The 18,223-nt window shown below is 42.4% G+C and overlaps 1 protein-coding gene across 2 annotated transcripts in view; it reads right to left on the bottom strand.

Annotated features, from left to right (window-relative positions):
- The window catches only part of LOC311022622 (single-stranded DNA-binding protein 2), a 43,899-nt gene that overhangs the window by 8,967 nt on the left and 16,709 nt on the right, over positions 1 to 18,223 (bottom strand). For both annotated transcript variants that reach the window (XM_084024044.1, XM_084024043.1), the window contains exons 2-4: positions 14,639 to 14,711; positions 11,764 to 11,825; positions 11,328 to 11,412 (exon numbers count right to left, since the gene is read on the bottom strand). In XM_084024044.1, coding sequence (XP_083880170.1) covers positions 11,328 to 11,412; positions 11,764 to 11,825; positions 14,639 to 14,711 — 220 coding nt within the window. The remainder of the gene's footprint in view (positions 1 to 11,327; positions 11,413 to 11,763; positions 11,826 to 14,638; positions 14,712 to 18,223) is intronic.

Here is an 18,223-nt window from a genome sequence, read left to right as displayed (position 1 = left end):
AGAACTAATTGTAAGGCCCATTATAAAGCTGTGTACACACCGGAAGAACTGCCCGACTCGCGTCGGTAAATTCGGCGTCGGCTACTTAATATGGCCGACTCGAAAAACGACATGGGCGGTTCACACCTACGGAATTACAGCCGACGCCATACGTTCCGCGCTTGCGCGAGATGTAATGTCTCCAAAACAACAGGCGGCGCTAATCTGTATTGTGGGCCAAAAAACACGAAAACCGGAAGTAGGCGGTCCTCTCTAGACCACCTTCTTCGATTCCACTGGTTATCTGGTATGTTTACCATCGTCACTTCCGGGCTTCACTGATTCGCTAGTCAAGCTGCTAGCCTCCACCAATCAGAATGGTAAAAGAATGACCGACTCGAATGGCGGATTACACATTTGAATCGGCTGAAATGAACGCCGACGTGGGCCGATTCGAACGACCACACCAAGTAGACTCATGTCACGGACGCCGACTCTCTCAAAGACGCCGATTTTCGGTCCGGTGTGAGCCCGCCTTAAGACCCAGCTTGTTGTGGGTGTTGTATAAAAATATGTTATTTTAAAGTAGGGTAAGGAGCATCTCATCCAAACCACCCCAAATATGTATTTATTTATTCATCTCATTAAACAAGTGCACATCTCTTCTTCTATGTTTCAGAGATTTCCTTGACTTTTTCTCTGCTGTCTGTCCTTTTTTCCCCCCGAAGGACTTTAAAATCTGAAAGCAAGACGATCAATTCATCCGTCTGAACACAAACTTGTTCAATGATGTGCTCTTTGTGACGTGTTGTGTATTATGATCCCTACATTCAAAGTCACTGTTGTAACCCACAGGTGTTTGTGATGAAACCTGAGGCCCTGGATTGGCCCCTGCATGTCCTCAGATGAACACCTGCATCTCCTGGCAAACTCATTTGTTGCATCAATTATTCAAAGCGCGGCCCTCCAGGAGAACGCTACAGTATACCATACATACACAACAGCACATTCAGTACAAGTGCACTACAACATCACTGGATGGGCACAGGCCTCCATAAAGATAACATGTCCAAATAAGGAAATACAATGAAATCAGTGCCTGGAAAAAAGTACGTGCCAAAATATATTCTAGTATCCAGGATTTAAAAACAGGTAAAGACAAGAGTGTTTTGTGTGTAGGATTGTTTTTTCCTCAGGTGGTAAAAGAAATATATACTGTGTACCAACAACATATATATATATAGAAAGAATACATTTGTAATGAATGCATTTCAACAAAAAAGGACTTTGCATAAGTGATGACTGAACCCATGTGTGCAACATGTACTATTTCTGCATCTTAAATGACGCACTTTACTGATAGCACATTGCTTTTATCTCATCAAGCACCCTCTGCTTATTAACACTGCTGTGGCGTGAGTGCTGGAGTGAGCGTTGACTCATTGTAGACAAAACAAAAGGAGACATGTACAAAATAAAGGGTTTCAAAACATGCTGTGCTTTCCTGAAGAAAATACAAAAACTGTTGAAATGTTGGTGCAATTACACTACAGTTCACTACTTTACAACCTAATCAGACTTTCTTAATCCCATCAGACTAAAGGGCTCAGTTATACTTAATGAGATAACTCGCGGAGTCTTTCATCCCTATATGTTTGCTGATTGTGTTCTGCGCTAATGTCTGCGTGTAATGCATTCTGTGTGTGTGTGTGTGTGTGTGTGTGTGTGTGTTTGTTAAGGTGGGGAGTCATTTTCATTCAATACTTCAGAGACTGAGAGACACTCAGAGAAGCGTGAGTGGAATCTCAAAAGGCTGTCTGTGTCTATCTTCTCTCTCTCTCTCTCTCTGTCTGTGTATGTCTCTCTCCCTCACAGTCTTCAACCTGCATTGGTCGTTGTCTGCTTTCTCCACCTCGCTGTCTCTCACCGGCACACTTTGCTACACACACAAATCAGCTCTGTCTCATTTGTTTTTTTGTATTCACGTACCACCCCATAACAATTCTTTACATCGAGGATGGGACTCATGTTCTATATTTTTCATGTAAACAAATCCCACCGTTGCCTCCTTCCACGATCGCTGTCCAAAATGTATTAGATGCAATATAAAGGTGTTTAAAATAGTTTGAAAGTACTAGTAGTATGAAAATAAATGATACAATTGTGAAGAATTTTCAAAGATTCACATCTTCAGTCGGAATGAGGGTTGTGAACCGGCAACAAGTATTTTCATTGTTGATAATTGACGATTCTTTTCAATAAATTGATTGTTTTCTCTATAAAATGTAAAAAAAAAAAAAAAAAAAAATCTAATGGTGGGGTGTGAAAGAGTCTCAAGGCCACACAAAGTACAACAGGATCTACAAATGACACACCACACAGGAAGGAACTCCGTCCCTCCTCCCTCTTTCCCACTCCCTCCATCCTCTCAAATGCCATTAGTCCACTTCCTGAACAAAGGGTGGGGGGGGGTGGAAAGAAGAGATGCTACCAGTCTGCATGACACACACACACACACACACAAAGTCACAAGCGAAAAACATTCACATTAATGTGTGAGAGCGGAAACACAATAAGCAGATTGATTTCTACATTAGTCTACAAGCACAGAAAATAACTTTGTTGTCTGTCAGTCACTGTCAAAAAGCATAACTAGCGTATATATCTATAACTAAAGGTTTGAATAAGAAGAAAACGACAGGCAGCACAGAAGTACAAGAGACAGAAAGAAGAAGAAGAAGAAGTGTGTTTAGCAGTGTAGAGATGAGAACGTGTGTGCTCTGCTGTTAACCATGTATTATTCACAGTCTCCCGTGGCGACCAGAGACAGATCAACACGCACCACTGTCCAATCCTGAGCCAAACTCACTTTTCAATTTCAAGGCAGATAGGCTTAAAATCACCTTCTGGCATTCGATGCTCCCTTTCCTCACCAAAAAATAGCATATGGTACACCAGTAAAACACAGCAGCGTATGGAAGACAAGTTCTCTCTGAGATCTCTGCTGGTTAGAAACATATGTGGCTGAGTGCAAGCGGCCAATAAAAATAAATATTATGTGTGTATGGCCATGTGTTTGTCTGTTAGTTAGATCTTTGTGAATTGGACTGTTTTGGCAATGAAGCTCATTTGCATAGAAAGGGGCTGATTTTGCACCAAATGCTGGCAACTTATTTCAACTATTTGCTTAGCAGTGCGGTTAGAGGCACGCTTCAACCTTCACTGGGGCTTTGGGGGGATTATACCGTTTCTTTTTCTCTTATTGGTGCAGAAGTTGGGCAATCCTTATGTCAATTTGCCCCCTGAAAGTATGGAGAGATTAGGTGACACATTGCAAGTTTTGGTCTCTTGAATGTGTTTACAGTCACAAACATATAATGAAACTGTCTCATCCTTAAATTGCTGAGATATGAGAACATGGTGACGTTGATGAGCAAGAAACAAGACAATCTCCCATCTCAGAAATATGGTCTATTAGAACCTATAGACATTATAGGTAAAGCAATGAAAAGAAGACCTGCTGGTCTGCGTTTCCTTTATCACTGATGTCACTATTGACCCTTGTAAACATCTATGAGGCTGCGAGGAGCTATATAATATGTGAGGTGGAGCTGTGAGCTGATCCACTGTCAGATACACATACAGAGCTGAAAATGATAGTCACTGGGGAGCCACACTTCTCCCATCGCTATCTCACTTGGTTCAACGGCATAGCGGAGATACGAGAGATGGACTAGACAGTCAGGGAGATTTAAAAGCCACAGCTTCAGTTGAAGAGGAGACTATGTCATGGTCTTCTCTATCTGGCAAATCGATGCAAATACGGAATATTGATTCACCTGAAAACCGCAGATTGTGTGGTCCTTAACACTGAATCGATCCAATTCTTTTCGAATATATCAGATTGCAAATGAGCTGATTGGAATTATAAAATTGCCAGAATTGCTGATAAAAAGACTCATCAAAGCCACAGGAAGAACAAGTGAGAAGTCACTTTCTGTGTCTTACCTTGCAGTGGTTATAGTGCTAGAAGGGCAGACACATGAGAGAGCAGAAGATAAGAATATGAGTGTATCCAGGAAGAAAACAACAAAAAAACACTGGGGTTAGTTGGGGTCAAAGCAATAATGTGTTGTCCTCCTGCTCTCCCTCCGTATTCCTGCCAAGACTCCTACAGCTCCATCTCTGGATCACTCTATATAATCCCTTTCACACACACACACACACACACACACACACACACACACACACACACACACACACACACACACACACACACACACACACACACACACACACACACACACACACACACACACACACGGTATGTATTGCTGCATTTCCATAACTTCCATCCCGGCCAGTCGGGGAAGACTGGATGTTACACTGCACAACGTCCAATGTGGGGAAAAAATGGCTTCACTTTGAAACAGAAATATTCCACCCCAGTCTATTAGAGATTTTTAGAATATATACTTTTTTGAATTTCACAGAAATATTCTGCAAGCTTGCTGGATGAAGCTGCATGTGTGAAAGCTCAGATAGCACTGTATCACCTTTCCTCAGACTCTTGCAGACACACATTTGCTTCTGACTAAGCTCCTTATTTTCATAATCATAATCAATGACAATAACGGCAGTCAAACTAAAACCTACTCTTCCGTAGCCTACAGATCATGTTCTCATTCCTACACCTTCTTGTCTTCCCCTGCCCCCAGTTAACCCCCCCTCCACTCTGCTCCATGCCCTCGTCTTTGCCCCTGCCCAGCAAGGCGTGCTCATGTCAACATCACATTAACACTCCACCTCGCTCGTGTCCAAACACGCATGTGACATGACTCAGCGTAACACGTCGGCGGAAAACACGCTCCTCCGAGACCAGAGGGCAGCGCGCAACAGGCCAGTGAAAGAGGAAGGAAGATAAGAGACGTGAAGGGGAATGCAGAAGAACGGGGACCGAGATAGGAAATAAAATGAGTGGGGGAAAAAAACTGCTGATGTGAAAGAGAGAGGATGAAGAGAGAGGATGGAGTAGTGTAAGAGTGAGGGGGACGAGCAGGGGAAGGGGAAATGACTGTTATGTTTTCCTATAGAAATGCAGTAGAAGTAGCATATAATCAGAGAGTTAAGTGTTGAACATTTATTTTTTTTAAATGAATTCAACCTGGAATCGTGACAACCGTTTCGCTCTCTGCTCGACCTATGGAAATTCCCGTGCTTTTTCCTCCCTTCACTCCCTCTACACGCGGCTCACTCTGCATTGCCATGGCAATGATGTTACAGTGAGTCACCTCCACATCTCCCTCCTCCTCAACGCCGCCAAGAAGGAACATGGGAGAGAGAGAGAGAGGGAGAGAGAGGCAGAGAGAGAGAGGAGGAGAAAGGGCTCTGTTTCCCTGGAAACAGACAGGGGTCTCCCCAACCCCCATTGGTTCTCAACTGGTTGCTTGTTACCCACAAAGCTTGAAGCCAACAGAGTCTCTGTTTCTAAGTCCTCTCCGGCTCTTCATATGCATGTGAACACAAACACAAAAATCAAAAAATCTAATTTGCATTTCATGCCACTGAATCAAGCCATTTATTGTCAGATTTGTTTTATGCTAATCCATAATCAGAATCGGGATCTTACCTTATTTTGTCTTGTGAATATTACAGCCAGGTTGTTTTTCATGTGATAAAACCTGTTACTACACAACTGTAGTGATAAAAACAAAATTCCAAGCCTGCAGAAAAAAACCAGGAACTAACTAATAATGAGTTTACAATTTGTTCCAGAGGTAAAATTATCTTCAAAAGGGTTTGATGAAGCTGGTGGTGATTGCAACAATATGGAACAAAAGGCCTGGAAAAACAAGTTATTGATGCTTCAGCTGTGAAAAGTTTTGCTTAGATTTGATTTGGTTTGTAAGCAGCTCTGTCTGAAAAGACGACTTCAGGGGACAGAAGGTCCCACAGTCAATTACGTAGCTGCAAGGAAGCTGGATTGTTGAGGTGGAATATTGATTTTATTAGATCTGGGCTCCTAAGAGTGGCTCTGAACGGGGTTGTTTTATGTAAGAAAGGATTGTGATTTTAAACATTTTCAAGCATCCGTTTAATGAACATTTCTGGCGAAAGTAATTGACAACAGAAAACAAATTGGTTGGTAGATTATAAGATAATGACACAACATAATCTTGTGTCCAATGCGTTAAAAAGTGTCAAAAAAGAAGAGAGTTTATCCTCTAGAGAGCATGAATGTGCTTAGCGAATTTTATTGTGATCTCACTTTTATGTTTTGATATCTACTGGGTACAAGTAGGGCATTTAGTGAGAAAATGTTGACTCTGTCATCCTTGCAGAGCTAAAGAGAAATTTAACATCAATAACTTAATGTTACAGGATTTCCGATGGCAACTTTCTGTGTAAACCGGCTTATTACGGTTGCAGAGCATCGGTATCTACAGAAAAGTGACTCCACAGTAAAGACAGACGCCATGCAAACATGTGACCACACACACACACACACACACACACACACACACACACAGAGCGCAGTACAGTATTTATGTATTTAGTGCATCAGGACGTAGAAGAACTACACAGTCATGTGTCACTACATATTTACATGTATCCTGCACAATGAAGACAGAATATGTGTGTTGCTGTTAAATTGAGCGGTGTGAATACATTTACATGCATGAAAGAGAGAGTATGTATGATCTGGCAGCGTGAGACAGAGCATTTTTATCAAAGGCGGTTGCTGCTGGCGCTGCCTCTTGATCTCTTCTTCCCCTCTAACTGCCGTGTGCCTGCTATCTCCCACAGCGATGTCACACAGAATGATACCAGGTTCTCCCTCTTTTAATGCTCGCCTGTAACACGGCTGCCTACAGTCAGCAGGGTGCAGTTTGTAATACTCTGAGAGAGGGGTCCCCCCCAAAGGTCTCCCTGGATAAATCTATGGGTTTATGAGAAGGTTAAAAATATAAGACGCATACATTAAATAAACCTGAATTCACAAGAGAATGCCAACATTATGGCCAGGATTTTTTGATCAATCCATTATTCAATCAACAGAAAATTAATCCTCAATAATCGATTATTTGCTTCAGTAGTTTTTCCAGCAAAAATGTCCAGTATTTCAGCTTTGAATGTGCAGTAAATTGAACATTTGGGGGTTTGTAGTGTCCAGTTTGTGATAGGATTTTTTATTGCTTTTAACTTTATTCTGACATTTTATGAAGAAAACCCTGCAGATTAACAGATAAGGGAAACATTTGTCAAAGAAACTATCAAAATATGCTTAAAATGGAAAAATTAAATCCATTTTTTAAAGTAAAACATACATTTGAATACTCAATATAAGGTGAAATAATTTGTCAAAAGCAATGTTTTTGCATTATGTATGCATTTCTCAGAATTTTGTGGGATTTTTATGAGTATAAAAATTCACGAGCCAGTCTCTCTCTCGTTTCTAGCTTTTCAAATTCTCTGCCTGTCACCCTGTGAGACTGCATGCCCCGCTGATTCTGCACGTGTGGCCTGATTCCCTATTTGTCTGCTTGTCGACTGAATATCATCGATGCTCTTCTTTTTAGGGTTTCTTCTTCGTGAGAATCCATCACACATTTACATTTATGAGACAAATGTGAAGCTAAAAGTCAAAACAGCGTGATAATGTTAACTGTATTTGAAAAGACTTTCACAACCACCTGCACATTTCAGTTCACAGTATATATATATATTTCACAATAATCACTTTTTCTTCTTTTTTAAAAAACAACAAGCCACGATTCATCCGAGACAACTCATTTTTCAACCGACTTGCTTCAGTTAATTATTACATTCTTATCTGGAGGCTGCACAGCACAACCAGTACGTGTTGGTCACTGATAATCTCTCCAAAATCAGTAGTAAGATATTTTTCTGAGAAGAGGTTTTTTCATTATTCTCCCAAATGTAGACTACCAGTCTGCTTCTCTAACCTCTAGACTGTCTGCTTCAAAGCTTACAAGAATAATCTACTGAGGCAAATTCAATAGCGTAACTGCATAATTACTCTGGAAGCTCAAAGTGCCACACGCAAATACACAATCATGCACCAATGCACTCAACACAATTTATATGGAGACGTTTGTATTTCAATTAAATGGACCATTTTTCAGTACAGCAAACATTTTAATAGCTCTAAATGTCATAATGTAGAGGAAGAAATGTTGCAAAATGGGCTCAATATTGTTTCCACAGGTCTTACAAGCAATTTCATGCTGGCTCGATTTTTCTCCTTCCACTTTAATTTGCCCGCATTTTGTTAAAGATCACAGAAATTAGTCGGACAAAAGTTTGATATCAGTGGAGAAACCATTCCGTTCAAAATACAAGATTGCTATGATGCTCCATTTAGTAACTATCATGAGGCATTAAAACAATATAGCTGTGTAATAATTGCAGTTATGTTAGCAGCAACTTCCATTCTTTCAAATGGCCAGTAGGGGCGACTCCTCGGGTTGCAAAAATCTGATCGTATGTATAAATCTATGAGAAAATGACCCTACTTCTCACTTGATTTATTACCACAGTAAACTTTATAAACATGAGTTTATGGTCTCATTTTCTAGCTCCAAGTCTTCTTCAATACAGCATGTTCATTTCAAGAATTATGGTCCCATTGAGAGTAAAATAGATAAAACAGCATATGCTTCAGTGCATGTCTACCCTGTGATTGACAGGTGGAGTTAATTGTAACCATTTTGGTTATACACTGTTTTGTTGAACTTCCCTCCACCCTCTGATGCCACTTCTGGTTGCAAAAAGCCAAGATTGCAATGGCCAAAATCCAAGATGGCGACAAAATGGCCAAATGCCAAACGGCTGGGGGAGACGTCATGGTCCACTTGTTATATGCAGTCTAAGAATCAAGTTAGTGTTAATGCCGTAGTTGTTCCATCTATGTGAGAGCACAAGAAAGAAGCCTGGAATGACCCGCATGGATTGATGTCTTATTCCTCAGAGACAAAAAAGCAACAGCAGCTTACTTTTTCTCTAATAAAGCAATTTCCGGGCCAAACATGAGAATTTAAAAATAACTTGTTTTTATGACTTCATGACCCCTTGCAAACGGAAACCGCTCATTTAGTGTCAAGAACACAATTTAAAAAGCAGTTAAGAGAGCTTTAAAGGGCCTTTCTGATGCCTGAAAAGCCTCGTCTGAGGATGGAAATCAATAACGTTGTATCTCTCTTCACTTTGTTCGTCAGTCTTTTCTTTCTTTCCCTTTTAACATTAGATCACTGGATTAATGCCCTAAAAGATCATCCTCATACACTCAAATGTGGAGAAATGATAGCTGATATAAACAGTCCAGTACACAACCGCATGCAAAACGTCATGCAAACAAACACACAATCAGAGTCACACAAAGCCAGTACGCCATCGGACTCCAGTTCAAACTGGGATAATCGTGCAAATCAAGTCAAAAGCCGTGTCACAATCCCATCAATTATCAAAGGGAACGGACCCAACGATGAAGTGAATGAGCTCCTACATCTCCGCAGCATTAATTAGGACTTCACTCAGTAATTAGCTATCTGAAAATAATTACCATCAAAATGTCTGATTAATATCGCCATCAGTCTCAAAGTCAGGAGACACAAAGAGAGACACCAGCGTCAAATTAAGGTGCGCTACCTTTTCCAACGACGGCCACCGCGGTTGTCCCCTCGTTTCTGTTTTAATTGAGCGGCAGATATGTGGGTCTACCTCTGATTGGATCTGAGAAGCAGCGCGGCACTGGAACAGTTGATTGAAAGTGACCTTGGTCTAATTACAATTGGTCTAATTATAATTCTCTGATTACATCCCTGCAGGAAAAGTAAGAATGAGATGTTGCTGGTGCCCTCTGCTGATGACGTTAAGATTGTAAATTATTACTGAATAGAATTGATTCTGGCCAGATAAGAAGAAACAACGGCATGCCGTTCCTGTCATTTTGAACACCATTAGATTGAATTACTGTAAATGTGTTTGGCTTTTATCGTGTTCAGAAAAGATTAATTAATTAATTTTAAAAAAAAGTATTTTTGTCTCTCAGTCTCACTCTCTCCCTATCCATTTCCATCCCACCCCCTCCCCCCTGTTTTTCCTCCCCTCTCCCCTCCTTTCTGTCTGTCTCCCAAAGGCTGAGGTCGTGCTGCCCTCCAGCTCCCTTCCTCGCAGCCAGGATGACATCATCACATAGCTGCCGCGTCCTTGGAGTACCTATTCATCATCCTGATCATCATCGCCAGCATCAGCAAGCATCACCTGCGTACGCGCACACATTTACACAAGCACATACACCTCCTGCGAGAAGATAAAGGAGAAGAGGGCCCCCACCCGTTCTGCAAGATTGCAAGCCTGAAGGAAAGAGGGAGAGAACCACAGAGAGGGGGAGAGGAGAGGGGAGGAGAGGAGGGACAATCCTGCTGGGGTAGGCAGAAACCCCTGACCTGTGCACTTCCAACAATACATCTTAATAAACCACAGTACAGACAAATCTGATGAGTCAGACTTCAGGCTACAGAGGGAAAACAACAACATAAAAAGAAGGAGAGAAGACCCCTCCACACCTTGTGTCCTCCTCCTCCACCTCGCAACTTCCCCCGCGAGGAGAGCAGCACTTCCTCTCCCTTAGCCACCAGCTAATCTAAAACTTCAGGAGCTCAGTCAAAGCTCACCGTACGCCGGTTACTGCATGGTGCATGGCTGAACAAACCATTGCCTCGACGTGTGGGAATTACGGCGGTGAAGTGGAGCCACGCCGAGAAAACACAGCAATAAGCAATGTTTCCACCACACGGGCCGCTGTCTGCCTGCCCAGTCTGCTCTTCAGTGGAATGTGCTCACAATACTTTAGCCGGATATGCGTGTGTGCGTGTGTGTGTGTGTGTGTGTGTGTGTGTGTGTGTGTGTGTGTGTGTGTGTGTGTGTGTGTGTGTGTGTGTGTGTGTGTGTGTGTGTGTGTGTGTGTTCATGTGTGCAGCATTTTATAGCTGCTGTGCTCTGCTAGAATACAACTCGCGGGTACTACAAACCTTAAGCGGCATATATATACAATTCTTATTTCACACTGTGAATGTGTTATTAAATACCACTTCAGATAACATAATGAGATAAAAACTTATTAGGAGGCTGTGAAGATAAGTTAAAAGTCATCAGCAATGTTTCTTTCCATTCCAATATCAGACCTTGAGAGAGATTCTGACACATTATTTCATCCTGCTTCCTCACATTTGACACTTTGGGGTTTCAATATAATACGCCTCTCCCAGCATAGTGTCCTCCGTTAATGAAAAGGAACAAGGGAAGCTACATAAGCGCAGACTCACATAGTCATGGAAGGCCTTGGCCTCACTGGAGTGTTCACACGTGTCTCTTCTCTCCGGAGCCGCACAGTACAGGTCCCAGAAAACACTGCAACACAGACGGAGGCAGTCAGAGAGACGCGTGATGACAAAACAGGAACATTAAAGCTTGACAGATAAAAATAATAGGCATTTAGAGGCAGGGTAATCCAGCATGGAGGCAATAAGTGCGATTCTATTATCATCACCGGAATAGACAACTTTAAGTGAGTGCATTACAATTTGCAAACAACATCCTGAAGAAGAGCTTTTGGGGACAATTAATGAGATGAAGATAAATTAAAACGGGAGGAGATGGAGGGAGAATGATCATTTTTTAATTAATATTGTCAATGATGGAATGAATAAAAACAGCATGAAGAGGAATGTAACTTGAATCATTAGACATAAAAGCACTCACCACCACCATGAGTGGAGGAACCCCGGAGGTTCTCCTAATGTGATATTCTTCTCCCATCGGATCTAGACACACACACACACAGAGAATGAGATGCTTCAAAAGCATATTAAGTACAAAAACATGCCCGACATCTGAATTACCTGCTTTACAAGGTTGGAGAGGGTTCAACAAAGGAATTCCTATAACACATGCCATTATGTAATTATATTATGATCCTCATGCCATGGAATCATAAGTGGATAAGTGAGTCTGAAGCCCATATATTCACAAGTAGTACAAGAAAGAGTGTGTGAGCAAGTGTGTGTGTATAAGTGTGTTTACTGAGTTAGGGGATGTGCAGAGTCTGAGGTCAGAAACATGTACCAGCCTGAGGAGCCCAATAAAACCTTTGCATTACCCACAACCCCCTTCTTCCCACTCGTTGTGCTAATAACTGCTTTCTATCCTGTATTCCTTCTTTCATTTCCCTTCATTTCTTCCTTCCTGTGTGTCCAAGTTAAATCTGAATATAAAAGTGTTAGTTGTTCCGAGCAGATACACTTGAAAGTGGAGCGAAAGCTGGCTGAGAACGGTGGATACTTGATGGCAATTCTTTGAGTTACCCTTGTTTTTGTTAATATGACAGAGAATTTGAGTGAGACGTTCAAATTCCACATGTTCTATCAAATTCTACGTTATTTTTGTGAGGTTACAGTAACTAAGGGGCGGGGCTTAGCAGAGTTCCAATGAAAGCTGTGTGAGAAGAAGACACCATCCGACAAACACTTGAATCATTTTGACACCTCAACACTTTGGTCAAGGTTAGCGACTAACATGAGCGCTGACATCACCCGCAGTCGGGCTGATTTATGCTCGCAGACAATGTCAACTGATGTGCAGATACACACACACACACACGCACACACACACACACACACACACACACACACACACACACACAGTGTCCGTCTTCTCCTATCAAACTATGACGCCATTGTTTAGTCTGTCTCTCCTCTCTATACACAGACTTACGTCACTCTGAATCTTAAAGTGATCTCACGATCATCTTTTTTAATTTCCTACACTGAAATGCTTCATAAGGGTAAAACAATAAGGCTATTGCACCACCGGCTCTACTGGCAGATTGAACAAAAATAAAAAATAAAAAAGTGCTAAAACAACAGGAACAACTGAATGACTTTGAATCAGACCGTCCTGACCTCAGCTGCAGATCAGACACAGTGACTTTTAGAAGGAATGCCTTGCTTTGAAGTTTTTTTTTGTTTTGGAGGGGGGCAGGAACTGCCTCTGTGTTTATCCCACATGCTTTCAGTCTAAGTGACCAGTCCTAGTCAAGACATTGGTTGACTTGATACATCATAGGCAGCCAGAAGTTTCCATATACACCGTGACAAATGAGGATTTATTCCCTCATATTTGCTGAAATGGTACAAAATATGCAGAATGGGAACGACATCCCTCGTTTCTCATATTTAATTGGCTGTATCTCAGTCCAAACACGGTTGCAGACGGTTCAGGTCAGGACACTTTTCAGCGTGTTCTTTTAGTCCCCCTATCATCTGGAAAGCATAGAGGAAAATAGCACCGACTGCGCCCGCATATCCTGTCTTCTTGTGGTCTGCACTCCCGGGAGGTTCGTTCATTTACCTTCACAATGCTACAGTGACATGCCTTTTAGCATGATTGCTGGCAGATGTAGGCTGTGTTCTACAGAGGCTGCTCTCAGACCTTTACAGTTTTCCTTTTTATTCAGATAAATAAACTTCAATTTTATTTGAACCTTTTTCATTCTTGTGGTCTTTTTTTCTCCTCATCTAATCTGTCAAGGTTTAAGCATGTTTTGTTGCCTGCTCTTCTGAGCTGTCTGGTTTGGTATTTACGTTTAGGTATTCATGTCTCATTCGTGACTCGTCTCTCTGGGCTTCTGTTTCCTGACCCTGAGGATACATTGTAAACAGATGTGGATGATAAAAAGCCTTTAACGCCATTTTTACTCCACCTCACTACTCCAGCAAGAGCTACATTATGGGGTAATGTTTACGCTGTGTGTGTATATTGTGTACAAGCGGATGTGTTTATACTTGTTGTACTCTTAGTTAATGCGTTCCCACACTTGAATGCAACACCGCCTATCCCTTTCATCTGCCACATCTGCCGAAGAAAGAGCGAGGGATGGTAGAGGGGAAGGGGTGATAGAGCGGTGTGTGTGTGTGTGTGTGCACATGTGTGCGGACACACACTAAGTCCGATTAAGAGAATCGGTGCCAGCTGATGATGTAACCTTTTCCATCCCCCCTCTCTTTGTTCTCCTCTTCCTCTGGCCGATGTACAACCAGCCTCCAGCCTCTGTGCCCTACATTGTAATTTACCGTAATTTACAGCGAAGCACCTCATTCAGCTGACCTCATTTTCACCCCGCCACCTTTCTACCTCTGCAGAATTAAAGTGAGGACGAGATCGCTTTCTCGGGACGAGCAGCGGACAGATAGATCAAGAAGGGAAGCGGCGGGATCACAAAGAGACAGAGAGAGCATGAGAATGAGATAGAAAGAGATCGACTGAGACGGAGCTCCTGAGGGGATCAGCGAATGATGTCAATCGAAGACGTCAGCTCCAGGCTGATCATCGTAACCCCCCCCCCCCCCCCCCCCCCGCTCCAGTGTAGTCCCACTAAATGCACCACTAATGGTAAAAAGCCCGTCTGCTGCTACAAACCTGTTGTCTCAGCACTGTAAAGCCGGTCTAATTAAATTAGCTGCTACACTTACTGGACACATTGTATCAGGGTCAGACCACCTTTTCAGAGCGGACACATAAAGTACATGGGGCGTACTCGCCGACACACACAAACACATACATCACATTAGTGACTCACCTCTGAGAGAAAGGTCTGTGCTGACTTCTGTGCTCCTACATGCAGCAGGTACTCGTACACATACAGAGCTAACCTGCACAGAAACATAGAGAACACAGGGGGAGGAAATGTGTCAGTTTGTTCATCAACACAACAGTCAACAGTAGATATTAGGTGAGGAATATACTCAACATAAGTACAAGAAGAGAGAACTAATCATTGTAAGGAGTGAGACGGTAAAGGCTGAGAAAAAAACTAAGCTATGAAATCCCCCAAAAGTTTACCTTATGTATCCCTAAGTTTGAGCCTTCAAAAGTTTTAACTGCTTCCAACTCCAAATTCGAGACAAATCCATATTTAACGGCAGAGTTTCTCCAAGGATGTCCTAAAAATAAAGATGAAGGATCCATCCTACACATGGACACAAACTGCCAAGCAGCTCTGAGATGCAATGAGCGGTGATGTGTGGGGGCATCACAGTCCGTTACAGATCCCATGGGAATCAGAGACACACTCACTACTCATCTCCTGAATGCCAAACAACGTTGAGGGCAACCTTTGAAGACATTTGAAATTCATCCGACGCTATGCTTCATCTAAAACCCACCTGTTTGAAGAACAAGCAGCTTGGTGATAAGAGTACACTTGGTGGGATCGTACTGTAAAACAGCCCATCCTCGTGCCTCAGGCTCTCCACACACTTCCTCCCATTGGCTTTGATCACAGTAGGAATTAATTACAGGCTTGATTTGTTAATCAATTCTCCTCCTAGTGTGCCCGTGCTGGTACTGACAGCAACTTAGAGAAGAGGGGAGGCCGTGATGATCTACTGGGTCAATTATTACAAGATAAACATTGATCCATAGGAGATCAATAGGAGATCACACTGACTCCTAACAGCATTTGGACACAAGTCTGGTAAAACAACATACATTCGCTATGCATGAATAATTAGATGTTTATAGTGAATTTATCAATGAGCAGGTCTATTCTGATATAGGTCATTGCATATGCCAATAATGATATACATCACAATTTAACATGTTTCCTGGTCATTAAATAAATGATTACTCCTGATGGAATAACCATATTTAGACACTCTTTGAAAGCTCTGGAAAAGGTAACATATTGGTGATTGTGCAATTGCTAGTTGGGTCAGACCAATAGCCCAAAACCCAAAGTTGGACAAATGAAGGAATCAAATTCTTCAATATGAGAAGCTGCAATTAATGCATATTGCATCCATTTATGAATGAAATGTGACTAACTTTATCAGTTGATTAAAATCCCAATAGTGGCGATAGTAGAAGCTGAAGGATGCCACAGCACGAGCTTCGACCTGGAGCTGTGTGTGTGTCTGTGTGTGTCTGTGTGTACATGTGTATGATTGTGTATTGTCATGCGTGACCGATCACACCGGGACAGCAGCTGTCCTAGAGCCTCCGCTGAAAGGTGCTGCTAGGCCACTGCAGCCGATCCTCACTCCTCTTATATCGAGGTAAAAATAAACTCCCCAGACGGCCCTGTCTGCCTGTCTGAAGATGATGGACTACTGCACACCTTTCTCTGCTGCACACAGGTACTCCGTCTCCTCCCCCCTCCCCTCCTTCCTCCTCCATTTCCAATCCTCCTCTTCATCTCTTTCATCCTCATTCTCCCCTCTTGTTCCTCCCCTCTCTCTGTCTTGATGGCGCTGCTTTGTTCTCGCAGTCGTTTTTTGGTAGGAGGCCATGTTTGCTTAATGATGAAAGGATGAAGAGAAGCAGCAGAAGCTCTTCCTCTCAATCCTTTTCTCCCTCTTTCCCTCCCTTCCTCTCTCTCTCTCCGTGCCCCTCGTGGCCAGGCAGTAATGTTTAACCAAAGAGATAGAGACAGAACGTTTCACAGGGACAAGGTTAACGGTACAGTGAGAGGCTTGACAAAACTCTTGACACCTCGACAACAGAACATGAATAAAATATGTGGCCTTTTTTTTTTCAGGGAACCGTACAACGTTTCTAGGTACAAACTCGCTCAGTGGCTCTTGTTCAGCATCGCTTTCCTGTCAACCTGTCTAAATCAGTCACTCTCCCCTATGAACCCTGACATCAGCTACAGCATCATCAATACAGAACCATTTATTATTACTGAAAGATCTCATGTATCTGCAATGAATACATTCACAGTGATGACGACGGGCCTGACGGACTGTATGAATGAATCCATTGTGTGTGTCAGTGGGAATAAATAAAGGAATGAACGCCTTTATGTGGTAATAGACAGTCGACTGGATACAGGCGACTGTCTATTACCACATAAAAACCCAGCCTTGCTCAGCAGCTGAAAGGTTTGACCTTAGATTGATTTCACCGGTGCTGTGAGATGTGACCTTTGGCCCTGATATAGAGAAAGGGTTGAAGAGAACCCATAAGCTGGAAGCATGAGGGCAGCAGTGGAGAGGAAGGGGAATCAATGAAAGAAAGATAAACATTTCAGGGTATCAAAGGTAAGCGGGTTAATGCACGTTTTGGAGAAAAGATAGGAAAGGAAAAATGACAAGAGGTAATTCATTCACTGCTCCTGACCTTTAACACAACGGTTTAATTGGACAGACGCTTGCAATACATATAACATATAATATAATAACATGTAGTAAGACTTAAACCACTCACTCACCCCCTCTCTCTCTCCTATCTGTTATTTATGTAGTACACACCAACAGAGAGCAGAGCTGAAGGAGGACTGATAAGCAAAGCAGCAGAAGCATTTAATATCTATTGAACTTTAACTCGAAACTGCTAAGTTCCTCAAAGACGAGGGATAGGCTTTGAAAACAACCCCATCACGATGCTCCATTGTTCAGTAACCACTTCAGCTGGGCCTCCAAAAAAAAAAAAAAAACTATGTGGAAGTCGGCTGACTGAGTCAAAATACTGAACGGAGATAAGGTTTGAGGATTAGAGCACATGGGGACTGCTCAAGGATAAGAATCCTCTAAATTAGAATTTTTTTAAAGCATTACAAAGACTCTCTTGTCATTAAATAAACTGCCACTTTAAATAATCTCTGCATTAGGACGTAAAAGTGCTTTTTGACTCCATATTAGTCTCTTCATGTGTAAGCTCTTTTGGTGTTTGCCCTTGCTGTCAGACAAACAGCAGACATTTGAAGACATTTATTTGTTTTTTACCCATCTGCCCTGGCAATTTGTGTGACCAGGATGATTGAAGAGATCAGGTGTCTCCTACTTTGCCTTCTTTCGCCATGTGCTGTGTGTGTGTGTGTGTGTGTGTGTGTGTGATAGTAAGTGGTGGAGCAGGTGGGGCAGAGTTCGTTGGATGTGTGGGGGGGATTTAAGATCCTCACCTGCCGCTTTCCACCTTCATATTCAAGGTGTTTTACCTTCTGTGAGTCACATTCGGTTCATAGTGTAATCAACCCCATCCTGACTGCAACTGTAAATCTGTCTGCACAAGCTGCTGAGCTTCAACAGTCAGAGACAGAGCTTAGCTTAATGAAGGCAGCAGGCAGAGACGGTGACCGGCGTTTATGTTACTGAGTCATACAGATGAGAGCAGGGAGATGAGACTATTAGAGTTCAACCACAACCTCAGCTTAAGGCAAACA

The sequence above is a fragment of the Eutrigla gurnardus genome (genome assembly GCF_963514095.1).
Source record: "Eutrigla gurnardus genome assembly, chromosome: 13".
NCBI classification, from domain to species: Eukaryota; Metazoa; Chordata; class Actinopteri; order Perciformes; family Triglidae; genus Eutrigla; species Eutrigla gurnardus.
This window is presented reverse-complemented; position numbering and strand designations above follow the sequence as displayed.